This window comes from Scleropages formosus, chromosome 24 (assembly GCF_900964775.1).
Source record: "Scleropages formosus chromosome 24, fSclFor1.1, whole genome shotgun sequence".
Lineage (NCBI taxonomy): Eukaryota > Metazoa > Chordata > Actinopteri > Osteoglossiformes > Osteoglossidae > Scleropages > Scleropages formosus.
Window position 1 is genome coordinate 4,832,387 of NC_041829.1, and position 17,373 is coordinate 4,849,759.

A 17,373-nucleotide genomic window follows, 5' to 3' on the forward strand; every position below is an offset into this window, starting at 1 on the left:
ATACAGTAACAAAAATGTGTTTGAAATTTTATTGGATGACGTCCACTTATGTACATGTGTTATTCTAAGGAGGAATGTCTTTTGAAAACCAAAAAATAATATAGCCAGACAACCTGGAAGCTGTAAAGAGGAAGAAAAACAAAAAAAAAAAAAAAAAGGGAATATGCAAATGACAGAGTATTGCTGGAACTTAAAGCACAATCAATACAAAATAAGATGTAACCAAATACTAAAGCAGTTAAAGCAACAAAGCATGTTGAAATAATGCACCTGTTGTTGTATATTACTTTAAAGCAAGAGGAACCTAGAGAAGCATTCCAGATAGATTTGATTGAAATGATTATAAAAAGACTACAGCAGCTTACTCTATTTTTCATGCTCAATTGAACTATATTTGTCAATATTGAAATCACTTGTAAGCACATGAAATACAGGTTCATGCTAACTAAATACTCATAAATCCATCATAATATAACTGCAATTTGTAACCCTCTGATACATATCCTTTGCACTGCCAACTACCCAGTAAAAACCTTTTTAATCCCACTAGAAACCCATCTGTTTTCCCAAATAGTTTCACAATTAATCATTTTGCTTAGGTCATATGTAGTAAGGACTATAAACCCAGAATTTAACTTTAAAAGAACATAAATACATAAACACACTAACTATGACAAGCAGCTGGCTACTTCATCTAAAGGAATGACAATTGCAGACTGATTCATATAATGTAAAAAACATGACACTTTGGTTGGTGGAAGTTTTTGGTTTTTTTTTTGTTTTTTTCTTTTTTTTTTTAATCAAACAATTTCATTCTTGCCAATGCTCTCACCGCCAGAATGTCACCAAAGAACCAAGGACAACATTCAACTGCATTCACATTCTCTTACCTTTGTCACTCCACTGAGTCAATATCACAAAAAGATACCCTCACATTTACTCCAAGTCTGAGGTCACTGTGCAAGGCATTAGAGTGATGCTAATCTGAACAGCTTCTACAAACTTGTAGTGCTTTGTATGCAGTCCCCTTGTTTACAGGTTAATCAGAAACAAACCTCATTAACCCACTGTACAACACATTTACATCATACATATAAAACATCACCCAATAAAGTAATGTAGACATCCCATAAAAGCACAGAGCCTTCTGAATAACACTTTTCACTTGCTGTAACCTCCCTAAACACAGCAATCCAAAATGCTCACCTCTGAGGATCTCCTCTTTCGACAAACAAACAGCACAGACATGAAACAAGTTTGTTTTTGGAGGGGGCATTTGCTCCTCTGTAGCTCCTTTGACCACTGCAGTTCTACCTGGTCAACTGGCCTACTACCTTCAGGAGGGTCTTGTTCTCCTGCTTCAGCTGCTCATTTTCATCCTCAAGGTCATCAAGATCCTGCAGAAACCAAAGACATTAAGCAACTGGATCATGCCATTGTACTGCAGGAGCAATGGGTAAGGACAAAGTAGCACATTCAAATCCCAGAAAGAAAAACACTGAATATCATAATGAACTTCTGATTAATGTACAAAGCTAGAAATACTCGCAACAATCAAACTACCTGAGGTCAACACCCAGGTTGAACTGGAATTTTCTTTACATGTCAATTGAAAACATGCAGTTTATCCAAAGCAAAAACTGAAAATGAGTACAGAAGCCTACATAATTTCTTCTTTTGCATTCATAAACAGATTACACAAACAGGATGACAAACATTTCAAGTACACTCAGCAAAATAAAAGGTGGAGTTGGATCTGCTTTCCCAAAAAGCTATTGTGTATATTAACAACTTGAATTAACCTCTAGAGAATCCAAGATATCAAGGAATAGCATCAAAGCCTTAAATAAAAAAAAAAATACAATTCTCATTTTCTACTTCCTACATCTCTATGGAAATTTACATTTACATTGTCCATACATGGGGCTCTCTTATAATCAGCTTCCTGTGAGCCTGGTGCTATCTCTATCACAGTCTCTCAGGTGTATAAACTAAAAACAACAGACAGAGATACAAGAAATGCTGTAGCAACAAGCATCATAGCTAAGGACATGAAAGTTCAGTATTTTGTCAAAGGAAAATACAGCTCACAATTATCTACAAATAATTTCCACATGACTGACGCATACTTCATGTTTTAGATTACAACAAAGAAAGGAAAAACAAACATCAGACAATGTACAGAATTTGCAGTAGTAAGTGTTCTTGTGAATTTAACTTCTGTACTAAACAATGCTTTGGTAGCAAAGGGACAATTTAAAACTGCAAACTCCTCTCTGTGTGACCTTAGAATCCTGGGGAAGCATGTCCACGTAACAATGAAACACCTGCAACCGTCATCGATCTGCTACTTTTCGCACAGCACCCTTCACCACTAGTTTTTCCTCAGTCTATCTTTATGATGCAAGTGACCTCAGATAAGATGTTGGAAAACCCATGTTGCCTTTGGTGCAGATAAATAGAATAGGTTGAGAGAAATAGCAGATACAAAGAATGGTGTCTCTCCTATCTCTTGTGTCCTGTTTGTATAGCTAGAAATGAGGGTAGGTCTTCAGCACACAAACCCGGGACCTCCAGAACAGAGCCCCCAGGCGTTGGCAAATCTTTCATATGATGCAATAACTCTAAATCTACCAAACACCTGGGTTAGGAGGAATCACGGAGAGGTTACACTGGTTTCTCAATAACTGTTACTTACATAAAAAGCACAATAGGTTTGCTTCAAAAATATCAAATAGCTGAACTGCATATCACAGAATATCATTTCACAGAATATTGTAAATCTCCAGAAACACAAATGGGATAAAAATAATCACAAAATAATAATTAAAAAAAAAAAAAAAAAAAAGAAAAAACTAACACCACTTAGTATCAAAGATCTGATACCTGCCTGTGGGGCACATGGCAACAGACGGAACCTAATAACCACCACATCTACAAGCACCCACAAACCATAAAAGTCAAAATCTTTTTATCACCACTAAAGCATTTGCAGAATTGCTCTCAACTAAATTTAATAACATTTAAAAATATCAATTTTTTTCAAGCAAACAGCACTGCTGAAAAGACTTGAAGTAGCTCTCTGAAGCTTTGTGGCGCACAAGCAAGGAGCAGGTCAGAGACTTTGCTTGTTGCACCCCCAGGACAGGAGGCGGCCATCTAGAACTTCTTGTCTGTTGGGCTGATACTCCCTGATAAGGCTCAGAGCTGCTACAGATTTGACATTTATAAAGCGTTTTGTACTCAAGGAAACTGCACTACAAGTTACATTGAATTAGATCTTAAAGTATATACTGCGGGATATCAGACAGGTGAACACTTTTCCTGCCATCAACCAAATGCTCATCATTGCTGAAATACGAAAAAAGTACTTTCACTGGTCACAGTGCCCTACTGTGACTGGAGTCACAAAGGCTGTAAACAGAGTACAGTACTCTTATTTACATTTATTTAGCTGAAGCTTTTCTCCAAAAGGACAACATTACACTAATTATTGTAATACATTAATTTATACAGCTGTGTCATTTTTACTATATCAATTCAGAGCAAGTACCTTTCTCATGCATACTACATCATGAGGAGGTATTCAAATCCAGGTCCTTCAGGCACATGGCAATAGCTCTAACCATTACACGACCAGCTCCTCCCTATTGAATCAAGTTTCTTAGTGATGCAGGCTGACTGAATACTTCAAGGACAAACATTCTTGCATGCATGTATTATACATGTATTTTTAAAACGTCTCATAGCATGCAGAGTTCAACTCGATGACAAACAGTATTACATGGTGTCACCCATTAGAAGTTCTCTGAAAATGTAGACGGCTGAATTAAGTGGTTAACCGAACTGCTTTACATGACATTTTTGGATATTGTGTAACACCTTGTATGCTTTGATTAGCAGTATTTCATATTGGTTATAAAAAAATTTGAAAAACTGTGAAAGAAGAAATTAATACAAACAGTGATCAACAGCTATTTTAACATTTTAAAATAAATATCCCAGTGATGATTCAAAGAAAATTCACCTTAGACACACTTACCCTGTTTAACAAGTCAATCTCCTCCTTCAGCTTGCCAATCAGCTCATCTTTATCTTTATTGGCTGACAACAACAGCATGTTTTCTTGTCTCTCTATGGCAAGTTCCTGTACAGACAAAATGGAAAAAACGTCAGTCAAGAGTGCGTACTAGTACCACCTCGACCAGCTCATTCTGTACGTCACCTAGAATCAAAGTTTCTCTCTGCAACAAATCAACTTGCAATTCATTCTATGCTTAATTTTTATCATTTTCTGGACAAAATATGTTCTATTTATGCTTTTCTGAAGGATTCATGTTGCGCACTGATGTAGGTATAAGAAATGTTTCCACTCTGATGTCTTCCTTTATCCATAGCAACTTTAAAAAATTAATCAGTGGTAAAAATGTTTTCATTTCTGTCAACCAACAAACTTTAATGTACGCTCATGGAAGGTTTAATAGAACACAACTTCTCATCGTAATGAATGGGAACACAAAGACTGACTGTTCTACAAAAAGTAAGATTAAGAACTAAGAAAAGCATTTTTTTTCCGCAACAAAAACAGTCATGGACAATACCCACAAAGAAGAAGCAGTTCTATCACAGACCAAAACAAGAAGTTAGTGCTGTCAGGATCCTAAGCCAGGGTCCATGTTAGCACAAGACTGTGGATCTTGGTTAAAGGCCAACAAGTTCAGCAAGACAGATTAGGAATTGACCTACACATGTAAGGTTCAGCTGTGGTTTTCCCCTATTGAACCCTTTCTGAATTAGCTTAATTTTCAAACGACATCTGAGTTAGAAAAATGGACAAAATTCAAAGTTGAAAGCTACAGCATATGCAGTATTTCACTTTAAGCAAAAGCATGTGCAACAACTGAAACAACAACAATCACGTTAGGATTTTCCCCTTAAGTGAGAATTAGACGCAAAAGCAGCGTGAATTCCGTAGGTATAAATGCACAGTCCTCACTGTGACTGTATATGGATACAGCATGGGGACTCCCCACTTTTTTTGTGCCTACACTGTACCTTCTCGAGCTCCTCCACCCTTCTTTCCATGCTGCCGGTGCCGCTGGTGTCCTTGCCTTGGCGACTGTGTCCTTGCCGATGTCTGCTGTTGCCCCCAGATTCTTCCTCGCTGTAGGGTGAATTTTGGTATGTTAATGTATGCCGACCAAAGCCCCCCCCGCAAGTAACCCCTCCTCTGAAGCTTTACACCACACGCTGCATCCGCAAAGCCACCAGCATTGTGGATGACCCCACACAGCCCTCACACAAACTCTTCACCCTCCTGTCATCTGGCAAAAGGTACCGAAGCATTCGGGCCCTCATGACCAGACTGTGTAACAGTTTCTTCCCCCAAGCCATCAGGCTCCTCAATACTCAGGGATTGGACTGACACCAACCTACGCACATACAAGCATGAACGTGCAACACAGACACACACTCTTCTTTCTTAGATCGCTGCTAAAACATTGCAAACAAACTTAAATCTGCATGATTTAAAATCAGACAACCCAGGTGTTCAGTTTCTACCTCACAGGGTTGGTTTTTTGTTTTTTTAAATTAAAAATTAAATTTTTTTTTTGAAATCGGATTTTTGATTTTTTTAAAATCTTGAGCATTCTCCATAATTGTTTTTATGGCACTCATCAAAATATTTGTGTTCTTTCTGAAAATGTGTTGACACGATTAGTTTAATTTTTGTTATACAGCTATATAAAGATATATGAAATTATATAAGCTATTGTCTTGACCACGCCTGCGCCACAACCAGCAGCACCTGACTAAGTACCTGAAGGCAATCGGAGTAGTCAGTTATAAAAACCATCCCCAGCTCCTTCCCAGTCACGGAATCTCTTTGAGACAACCGTCCCTCCAGGATTCATGACTCCTCCTCAGCGCCTTACCCGTACTCCTCCGAGTTCCCTGCTCCTCATTCCCTCACCCATCTCCTTGTTCCTGTTCCTGCTTCCTACAGCATCAAACCACGCTTCGCGTCATCGGCCACATCTTCGGATTCTCCCCAGACCCAGTGTGCGCCTCGGATTGAACCACGCTTGTCCCGACAGAGTATTGTCATGCCCTGAATAATCCCGCATTTGGATCCACACCCGGGTCTCTGGTCTGCTTTCCGCAACATCTATATAACGCTATATAGTTAAATAGTTTTTAGATATATAACTTACCATAAAAAAAATATTTAAATCATGATGTCAATCTGCGTGATTTAAATCGGCCAACCCTGCCACCTTCGGAGCTATCTACAAGGGATGTTTTGACAGACATTTTCCACAAACTTGCAAAGGTTTGTGGACCCTCACGGACTGCCACACAAAAATAATCCAGCAAGGGAGTTGTATTTTGACCTCATCATTCAGAAGTCTGCAATGTGTGAAAGCAAAACACAGACGTCCTATATTACAAATCATGGCACTGAATCACACTGTTGCTGAGGCACAATCTAGCTGTGCCAAACTCTGCATCAAGTTCCATCTGAAAGGACACCACACACTGCACTCAGATAAAAGGACTGGAGTTGTAATAGTGTACAAAAGCACAGCAGCAGGAAGCTAAGTGACAATGTGGACAGAAGCCACACACTAAAGCACGTTTCCTCTAAACATCTCACTGTGAAACAGGGAACCGAGAAATTATGCGGACAGTAAACCTGCTGATCGGTGAAAAGTGATGCTGCATCTTATTTAAACGCTTTCACTGGATAGATCTGAGGCTGTTCCTTACAGTCAAAAATTAGCAGTTAATTAAGCATTTTTTTTGGCCTATTTTGTTTTCTATAAATTAAATGGCCTTTTTTTAGAATAGGATTTATGTTTTTATTTTATGGCAAAAACAACATTACGATGCACAAAAGAAACTGTTTTAAAATGATCCTAGATGTGACAAACACTAACAGGAGCTGTAAAATTAATGGTTTGTCTACTCTAATGCCAGTTTTTTTTGTCACAATAAAAGGAGAAAAATTACAGTGAAATGTCAGTAGTAAAAACAGGCTGGATAATAAATGAAATGGTGTAAATGCTACCTTTTGCTCTTTTTATAAAAGCATTTGCTCTAACGATGTCAGTGATCATTGAAGTGTGTGTGATGAACAGAATTTCTGCACTGCATGGAAAACAGATGTGTGCGAGAGCCTTACCTCCTGTAACGGCCTGTCACCCCTCTCGGAGTCTCCTAGAAAACAAAAGCAAGACAGGGAGAATGAGTGGCAGCCACAGCTGGCTGATCTTGTGGGGAAATGACACCCTAAAGTGGGGACAATGGAGCGCAACAAAGGACACAACTGAATTTGCCTTGCGGATTCAAATGTCAACCACACTGGGTCTTCATGTTAAAAACATTCAAGTTGTACATTTTCAAACATACCAACATTTCCCAGATCATTTATTGAATTTGTGCTTTACTTTTCTTTTTTCTAAAACTAACCTGAAGTTAACGTTTAAGCACTCATGTGCTGGAATCAAATACCAACCAGATAACACACAGAAATTAATAAATCTTGCAAATGTAACATGGCTGAATTCCTCAAGGTCAGTATGCATACCAGAAACAGAATCACTGAACTGTGGCAGTCTGCTTTGCTGACAAACTCTGTCAGAAGCATGCCCACTTCCTACACAACCCCATTTCGTTTGTATTACTGTCAAACACTAACTGAGCTGTTAGGGAATAAGCACATTTCTATTTGTTGTTTACATTTAAATAAGCACACGGCAGAACTGTCTCACTCTGTGTGCACTTCGGCAATGTGGTATACTATACTACATTGCATGAAAAGAAACTGGGAAATGTTTGGGGGTGACATCTGTTCCAATATAGCATACACAGAAACACTGGTTGCTTCCAGGGTACCAATATAATCAGACTACATGGGAGCATGGTAGCATAATGAAAGACTGATATTCAAATGTATATAAAGAAGTAACAGCAACCCTAGATAACAAGGTTGAAAAATTAAGACATTAATGTAGATACACAAAGGACTAAGTGCTTTGCCCAGTTATCAGCATGGCAACAATGTTTATGGTGAAGGGGCACTATTGAGAGCATATACAGGTGCTGTGTTTCATTACACATCTAATGATTTACCAAGAGCAGTGCCTTGTCAAGCTAGTTATTGTTTAACACCATTACTGAACTTCACACAAACTTATGCTAATGGAGGGTCCTTCATGACCTAAGTATTCCAGACATCTTTATACAAAGTGCAAATACTTCTACTTACAGTCAAGAACTTAGAGCATTACAGTATTTAAAATTGAGCACATCCAAGCTGTGTTCATATTTCATACCCAGGTGTGGGGAGTATGCGGCCTGTTCCTCATTATAGTCAATTTACACCAGGGCTTATTTCATTCTCAAAAACACACTTCTTTGTGTATCTACCTACATCATTATTTATGAAACTTGCATCAACAGAAGTGAGCAAGATAAGTTTGTTGTGTAGTCTTGATGCATTTCATACAGTGGTAACAGAAAAAGAACTCTGGTCCTCAATGTGCAGAACCTTTTTTTTTCTTTAAATAAAACATTTTAGTTCATGACTGGCACTGAAATACCAGGTTCTGTGAAACATCGTACTGTCCTGTTAACTGGAATAAAGTAAAGACTTGAGACAATATTTTAGTGTGGGAATATTTTATCCAGTCAAACAATGATCCACCACAATTCATGTTCAAGACCAGCAAGAACTGCAAAAATAACATCAAGTCAGGTAAAGTCAGAGAAAGCACAGTGATGAAAGGCATTCATACCATTGATTTGTGCATTTCTCAGTGATTGTAGATACATGAACACACCATACAATCAAATTCTATAGGGAGTGACAAATCAAGTCATTCTGTAAGTGGCCTCCTTAAAATTTGAGAGTTTAGTAAAAACATCTGTTAAGATAAACCATAAAATATCTTTTATTACAAAGAAAGTTTACAACATCCAGAAATCATAGAGAATATTTTACAGTTAATACAGTTTAAGGACATCTGAATTTCTTCCCAGTAAATAGTACCCATGAAAGATTGAAACTGAAATATCTGCTGCAGCAAGCTGCAGCCAAATATAACCAAATAAATATAAAATATTTAAAAATGCATTAAATAAGGTTTAGTGTTTTGTCACATAATTGTCCATTAAAATTTATATTCTCTTCACATATGATGGGACACAGCATAAAACAATACAACATATTTTACATTCCCTAATATTTCCAAAGTGTTCAAACTCTGAATTTAATCTGTTAGTATACAGATTCCACCAGACATATTCAGCAAGAGCACAAACAAGAAATTTTTGATTTTATATTTAACAGTGGAAATAAATGTTCCTGTAGTCCTCAAATGCATTTCTTATTAACAGAGAGCAAAGAGGTCCTTCTCCATCTCATGGATGTTCACTACAAACAGAGAAGACCATCTTATTTGCACTTGGCAATTATATAACTACTGCTGATTACACATCCAATTAAAAACCATTTATAATTTTGTTTACAAAAAATATTCCAGAATGGCCCACAATGCAGCTAGCCAATTTCCCATCTCTATGGAAACGGTCCTTGGATTTAAATTAACCGTCTGAGAATTACAAGAGCATTTTCTCAGTTTAGAAATCAAGCAGAAACAAAGGTGGACTACATGGACGATTGAACTATTCCCCTGATCAGGTAACACATTGGAAGCAGATGAAGTCCTCAAATGTTCTGCATTACTTTGTTTTTAGAACCACTACAGGATTAGGAAAAGTGTTTTCACTGTACAGCTTGCATGCCTTTGGAAAAACCATGCCTTCTAAGTGAGAACACATGGGGTGTAATGGAAGAGAATGTCTGTTCCCCTGGTGAAGAAAAATGTATCAGTGCTGGTGCAGACAGCAATTCACATGGGGACTGAAGGTCTGAATTGGAACCACAGAGAAGGGAAAGCCAGAGAGACCACAATGAAGCCAAAGAGTAATGCAGCCATTATGGCAGATGAGAATTTAAACAAGCAGCATAGATGTCAATCAATCAAAGACATCAAGTCCTTTTTGCAGCAAGGTACAAAATTATACACCCAAGGGAATGAAGAATGGAAGAACAAAATTATGTTATGAATTCAGGATGCTCCAAAGAATGCTGCAATGAAATTCACTGATTTATCTTTAGTTCATTACTACAACTCATTCACTACTCACAGTACAACCCTGAACAACTCTGCCTAAAAACAATTTAACATTCAAAAACTCTACTGATATCTCTGAGTCAAAGAACCAAAAAAACCTGTTTCCAGTCCTTTGTAAGGGCCGTACAGCCTACTACACATCTCTTTTTAAATGCCTTATTAACAACTGCATATGTCACATGAAGATTAAACATCGTCTAAAAAAACTCTACATTTTTTAAATTCAACATACTAACACTTTCCCCACATATGACAGGTCCCCAATCTAACAGGTTGAAAAATGTGTTTCATGTAGAAAAACTGCTTTAAATTTTTCTACATGAAACACACTGTGTATTCCTTCTGTGCACAGAGAAACTGGGCATTTTTTGGGGATTTATATGAGTCATAACTGATGTTTTCATCTGACTAGTGATAAATCTTCAGCAAGCATCTTGATCCCTGGTGTTTAGGGCCCAGTGGATTGCTTAGATCCTACCTTTTACTTAACTTGCAACAAAGGCACCAACCTAAATAAGCAATCTGCGGAATAAACATACAAAGTCAGCAACAAAGAGCAGAGCAAGGGAAGGGATCCCCGGATTGGCTGTTTACCAGTGTCGTCAGTACAAACTTTCCAACAAAGTGAGTAATGTGGGGACCGACACTTTTCATTTCAAATGACTGGTCTTTAATTCATCATTGCATTGAACGATGTGTACCACATACACAGTCACATACACAGACTCAGTAAAGGAATACTTTTTTGACTCCGGCCTCATCTGATACACACATCCAGAGCATTGTGAAAACCCAGTTTTTCAGAACAGTCATGCTTACCTATAAAGCTCTACACAGCTTGGAACCTTTACAAAGTAAAGGTCCTTTACATGTCCTTCAATTTAAACTGCATTCTAATAGGAAATACTGTAGGACTTTTTCCTTATGTGCTTCCAAAAATGTTAAATTCCCCTTCCAATAAATATCACACAATTCCTTACTCTGGAAACCTTTAAAAACAGCAAATAAAGAATAGTTCAGAATCATTTTAAAGTAACAGATATGTGCTCCTTTTTATCTCCCATCATGTTTTTATTACCTGTATTATTATCTCTTAGTTTGCCGTTTTGTGTGCCAGTGTACCAAGACATAGTGATGAATTCCTTTGGATAAAGGAATATCTCGATGGCTGGCTTAAGAAGTGCTTCTTCATTTTGCCAGAAGGAGCATCTGCAAAATACCACAGGCTAAAATGTGCTTAAGTCTAAGTCTGCCAGGCCAGTAGCTTTAGAAACATTTTCATTAATTCATTTACCAGATGCTTTTCTCCAAAGCAGTCTGGTACTATCTGCTGGTATGTTGACAAATAAAGCCTGGGTATTACACTTAACTTGATTATGGAAATGTTAGGCTAATATGTAGCCTTTTTTTCCTCAGGAGTATGTAAAATGTATAACAGAATTAAACATAGTATTCCTTGAAACCAGTGAGACCGGGCCTCTCCACCTTTTGAAAATTCACATTAAAATCAATGTTCCTTTGTTAAATTTGACAGCACTTGAAGAAGCTCTTCAGTAAATCAAAGAAAGCCTAACAAATAGAAACTTGAGTTTCATAAATGCTTTAAAGAAATTCACTTGAACAGTCAAATTATGTACGCTCTAATTTCATTTTGCTCATCAATTTCATGCTCGATGCTCAATAAAATCAAATTTTAACTGAGGCTGAGAACATGACCGTACCAAAATCCTAACAAGTAATACGAGAGGCTCACAATCAACTCTTCAGAACAGAATGTGTGCTTTGCTGAAGGACATCAACAGACAAAGGTTCTACAGGAAAATACATAACAAACCTTCTCATGGGGTCTGCGCAGCAAAAATAATGAAAATCAGTAACCCAGACCATAAAATAAACCTAAATATCTGTGTAAACGCAGACACCTCCAGATGCTATGGTAACAGTAAAGTCATTTAATATATAAAGCTTTTGCAGCTTGTTAGAATGAGACTGACAACTTAGAAGACTAAGTCCACTTCCTCTAAAGCACTTCTTTAAACCTCTAGCTTTAGAGAAAGGGTCTTGAAGCAGGGATCAAAAATACATTTAAGACACACATTGTCGATATTCATTACTCCTTCAGATGGCGGAGCAGGTACAGATCTGAAGTAAAGTGCATTCAGAGTATCTAGTTAAGGCATTTGGCACATGATTAATAAAACTCAGAACATGTGTGTTAGAGCTTAACTCATAGTGGCAGCACAAAACCACAGTCCCTGTAGACAGAGTTTGGTTACATTGTTTGTGCAAACCTGTTAGTGTAGGAAAATCTGCAACTCTGCTTTCCATGATCATGTAGCAGCAAACTGAGGGTTTCATGTTGTATTTCTACAAAACATAACATGACTGCTAGCTGAACTCCAGACTGAGCAAGGAAACCATGCTCTGTCAACATGGAGCACAGTTTGGCAGGGTAGGATTTCAATGAAAGGGGCTGCCATACCTGAAAGAAGTGGGCTGCTCCGGTGTCAGCAATCATAGCCTCATTCTGAACAGTATTGTGCTGTGTGAGCTCTTCCTCCGTCTTCCTCTCCTTCTCACCACCTTCATCATCATCCAGCTCATCCAAACTCTAGAAGCACACCAAAAGAGGAACACAAGGATTTTCTCTGAAAATCTAGCCATTTACATGTATTCATTTAGCAGATGCTTTTCTCCAAAGCGACATACATCTCAGCAAAAATACAATTTGTGCATTACATTAGGAGAAAGACATAGTTGCAGACATGTGATTAAGTAAACCCAATTTGTTTTTTTCCACTTGAAGCACCGATGTTCACTCAAGCAGGTGCATAAAACGCAGGATAGATTAACCTTCCTACAAAGAATTTTTTTTTTTTTTTTTTAAGGTAAACAAATATTTACATACAATCTAGGAGTAGCAGCTGTGTAACGGCTTATCTGGGGATGATCATAAAGTTACAGTGCATGAACATGATTGATAGATCATGACAGAACAGGCTAATGTCTAAATGTAAATGTAAAATCTAGCCCCCAACACAATGCTCAAAACAAGTAAGACAGGACTGAGACATAAGAAGATAAAACAACACAGAAGAGTAGGTGAAGAGACAGTTTTTAAGATGTATAAAGGTTATGCCCCTGGGACCCTAACCCTCTTATTCACCTTCCTTAACCACTTGTCTAAGTCAAGATCCTGGTGGCCTAGAACATACCGCAGAAGCACAAGGCACAACGATAAGTAGGGTATTCCTTGGACAGGACACCAATACTCTACACTACTCTATGAATTTTAGTAAATCAAATTTACTGAAAAAAGTACTTCTTTGCTTGCTCATAATTTTTTAAATATTTTAGAAAATTTTAGATATATAGTTTATGTATATGGGAGATCTGCTATACTACAACTGAACATGGCTTAAAAAGATATAAATAAATATCATTATCTGACAGAGTACAGAGAGATCCCCCCCCCAAAAAAAAAAAAAAAGTCATCATATAGCCCACATTTTTACACACTCATGATCGCCCCAAATATGCATGAGAGCAGCAAGGAATCTCTAGCCGGAAAATATTTTTTAAACAAAATTTACTCATGGAATTCACTGTTCTCAACGTTAAAGAATTCATGTGATGCAATGATAAATAACCTTTCAAAACATGCATGCCTTAGCACTGAACACCTAGAAACACGAAATCAAGCTGATTTCAGAAAGCTGTGTACTCGAATGCCAGCATTTCAAGTCCCACATAAAACAATGAAAAAAAATCCTTTATTTTTCATTTATGGACACTTTTTTCAATGAAACCTTATTACTCAGTGTATTATGTACACCTGATAGTGTAGTAGTGAGAGCTGTTAGCTTTGGATCCAAATGTTGCTGGTTTGAATCTCACATACTGCTGTAGCACCCTTAAGCAAGGTACTAACGCTAAATTGCTCCAGCTAAATTACCCAGCTTTACAAATGGGTAAATAATTTTAAAGTAGCTTAATACTGTAATTCACTTTAGAGAAAAGCATTGGCTAAATGAAAAAAAATGTAAATATAAATATATTCAACCCACAGACACATACAAGAACTGACTTTGCTAGACAGTGAAATCTATCTTGGGATAGAAATTCAGCTGTAAACTTCCTCTAACCAAAGCCAGCTGATGAAGGATTTAAAAAAAAAAAAACCTGTAAAGGGGGTGGAATCTTGGAAACCACCAGCTGACTCAGTACTCCCTCTCCTTCCTGTTTACACTTGCATGGCAACACTGACTTGACCCTACAAGGTCTGTTGACACTAAAATTTCTGGTCTTTGGAAAAATCTGCCCTTTTATCAACAGAGTAATTTAAAAAGAAACTACTGAGGCCTTTCAGATTACTGAAGGTGTGTGTATAGGTGCAACTTCGATCTATAATAAAAATCATAATAATTAAATAGTAGAAATTAGTAACAAAAACTTTTTACTGACAGCAATTTTTGAATGTTACCAGGCCAAGCTTTCAATAAATGTGGAATATAGAACTTGCCAGCAAAACTAGTCAATTTACAGCTTCATTTCCATATTGTTTTAAATACACTCAGATTTCATATCACAGGGTTCCACACAGTAGCTTATGAAAATATATACCCATTTTTAATGTAATAGGCATATAATTTTTTACAGCAAAGTTTTTGCTGGGTTAAATGGTCATTCTACTTCCATATCAGGTAGTTCATTCACTGCCTACCATGTCTACCCCTGTGCAAAGCATGCTCACATGTTTTTATAAATTCAGCAACTGCATATAATTCCTATTTACTGTACAGGTGTCCCCTCATTTTACAAAACTAACCCATTCCAGAAAACATTGCATTCATCAAATTTTCAGATACTATAAGAATTGGTAAGGGGAAAAATAACGCATTCGCAGCCCACCTGAAAACCAAAACCCATTTCCCCAAAAGTCACTAAAATAGTCCATGTCCATATAATACAACACTCTGCATTTATTTTGCAAGTAAGAATAGAAGCTGCAGCAGTGTTAAATAGCAGCACCATACATTATAACATTCCCCCCACAGGTCTAAATGCCACCTACTTCGATACCTTTGACAAAGCTATTTAACTTAACCTGAAATTGTAAACAACACTAGAGAAAAGTATCAGCTAAATGAATATATATTAAGATGCAGCAGAGGTATTCAAATCATATAAACAGCTTTTATAACATGGATTCCTTTACAATAGCATAAATAAAGTCAATGTCCCAAACAAATTATCATGTAGTGTTCATTATTGCCAGCAAATACACAGCACCTCTAACAACAGTGCAGAGCAAAAGGCATAGACAGTAATCCTGTTGACTTTATTTTTATATATCATAAACATCTGTGGGTAAAAAGGACAAAAGGCCCCTGTCCAGTGTGTATTCTGCCTCATATCCTATGCTTCCCTGACAGACTTCCATTGCACTGAACACAAAGTTAGTGATAATAAATGAATGGAAAATATAGAAATTAAGGTACAAGAATATTTTGGTGTTACTGGCAAGCATAAAAATACCTTTTATTCAGGTTCTGTAGTTAATTTTAGGTTGCCTTTTCTGATATAAAAAAACAAAAAAAAAGTATTTCAAAAGTTTGACTGATTTTATGCATAAAATTATAAAATTAACCCTGTTATGTGATAAATGGATGTATAAAGGTTCAAGGGGTGAAGCTTTCTTCAGGATTTTCCTTTCATGATCTCCCAGATAATCAAGCGTAATCCCATTCAATATCAAAGTTCACTGTGGAAATCACTGCAGCCAAACTACTCAGAACATCAATGCAATACCACACCTAAATTTTTTAGGCATGGTCAAGTCATCTTGTGCAACACAGGATCTGCACAGCACAACTTCAGTGGCTTCATGGCAGTTCTAAATCAGTTTATATACAACACCACAGCTATTCAGAAGGATAGCTTTAAAGAGTAGAAATCGTTTCAGAAATTGATGCACAGATCATGGTGTACTACACTGATCCGTGATAAATGTTAGTAATGATCGCAGAATTGATCATAGAGAGTGAGGCAGTTCCTTTCATTATTAATATGGCAACAGGTATGCAATGTACCTACTCCGAATACAGCTGGGACCAGAATTCTGTATGTTGGGTTGCTTGTAAATGTAAAGTTAATCACTAATTCACAACAAATCAAAGCTAAGTAATAGAAATCTTATCTACCAGTTAGGTTCTTTAAAATCTAAGAAAAAGCAATAATAAATTTAAAAAATACATAAGGCTCACTTTATTATCTTTATTAACTTCAAACAAAAACTTTACAGTTACTGAAAAATTCAGAATTTCCTCAACTTCCTAATCAATCATGGCCGTTGACTGAAAACAATACTTTCCACAAACTCGTATTAAATGCCATTAAAAGACTATTCATCCAATGTGCAATGTTCTCCATCTTCTTACCAATCACTGAAACTCAGGAACACCATAAATGACCGTGTAAACACTGTGAAAGAGCTGAATGTAAGCAGACCTAAACTTCTGTTCTTTTTTGGTGTGTTTTTGATTAATGGCTTGGTGCAGAAACACAAATAAAAAAACATGCAGTAGACCAGACTCTAGTTACTCTCCTCAACACTGTTCAACCTAGTTTGAATCTCCTGCACTGATAGCCATGGGTATAAGAACGCTTTGGCAGAGGCATCCTCAGCATTCCTAAAGAGATTTCACTGCTGTAGAGTACAAGCATCAGTTCCGTCAGGACAGCCCCAAGCCAGGCTGAGAAAGGAGGAGGGTTGGGCTTTAGGCTAGCTACCCCACACCGTAAGAACCTTGCCAGCTACAGAAACATCAACAGAGAAACTTCATGACATCTCAGCTCTTAGTGACGCCTGGAGAACCCTTGCTGGCAGGGAATACCCCAGGAGGTGTGGAAGGCTTAAGAAGAAGACAGTACAAACATACACACAAAAGAGTTTTAATCACAGGCATCATTAGCGGATGACCCACTGAAATTGGAGAACGCTGAAGATCCATGTTGAAGAGTACAGATAGGGACTTCACCAAATAATAGGAAGAATGTTAGTTGCTCAAGATGGAAGAGCCAACTGTGTTTGTCAAATGACAACAAAACTCGTACATTACTTTAGGTAACAATATATTCATCCCTCCATGGCACTTGTCAAGCTTTTGCT

At 37.3% G+C, this 17,373-nt stretch overlaps 1 protein-coding gene across 1 annotated transcript in view; it reads right to left on the bottom strand.

The window, feature by feature from the left end:
* Nucleotides 1-202: 202 nt before the first annotated feature.
* The window catches only part of pawr (PRKC, apoptosis, WT1, regulator), a 47,936-nt gene continuing 30,765 nt past the window's right edge, over nucleotides 203-17,373 (bottom strand). Inside the window, exons 3-7 of the mRNA XM_018755650.2 lie at nucleotides 12,685-12,813; nucleotides 7,187-7,221; nucleotides 5,056-5,164; nucleotides 4,043-4,147; nucleotides 203-1,397 (exon numbers count right to left, since the gene is read on the bottom strand). Coding sequence (XP_018611166.1) covers nucleotides 1,311-1,397; nucleotides 4,043-4,147; nucleotides 5,056-5,164; nucleotides 7,187-7,221; nucleotides 12,685-12,813 — 465 coding nt within the window. The 3' untranslated portion in view covers nucleotides 203-1,310. The remainder of the gene's footprint in view (nucleotides 1,398-4,042; nucleotides 4,148-5,055; nucleotides 5,165-7,186; nucleotides 7,222-12,684; nucleotides 12,814-17,373) is intronic.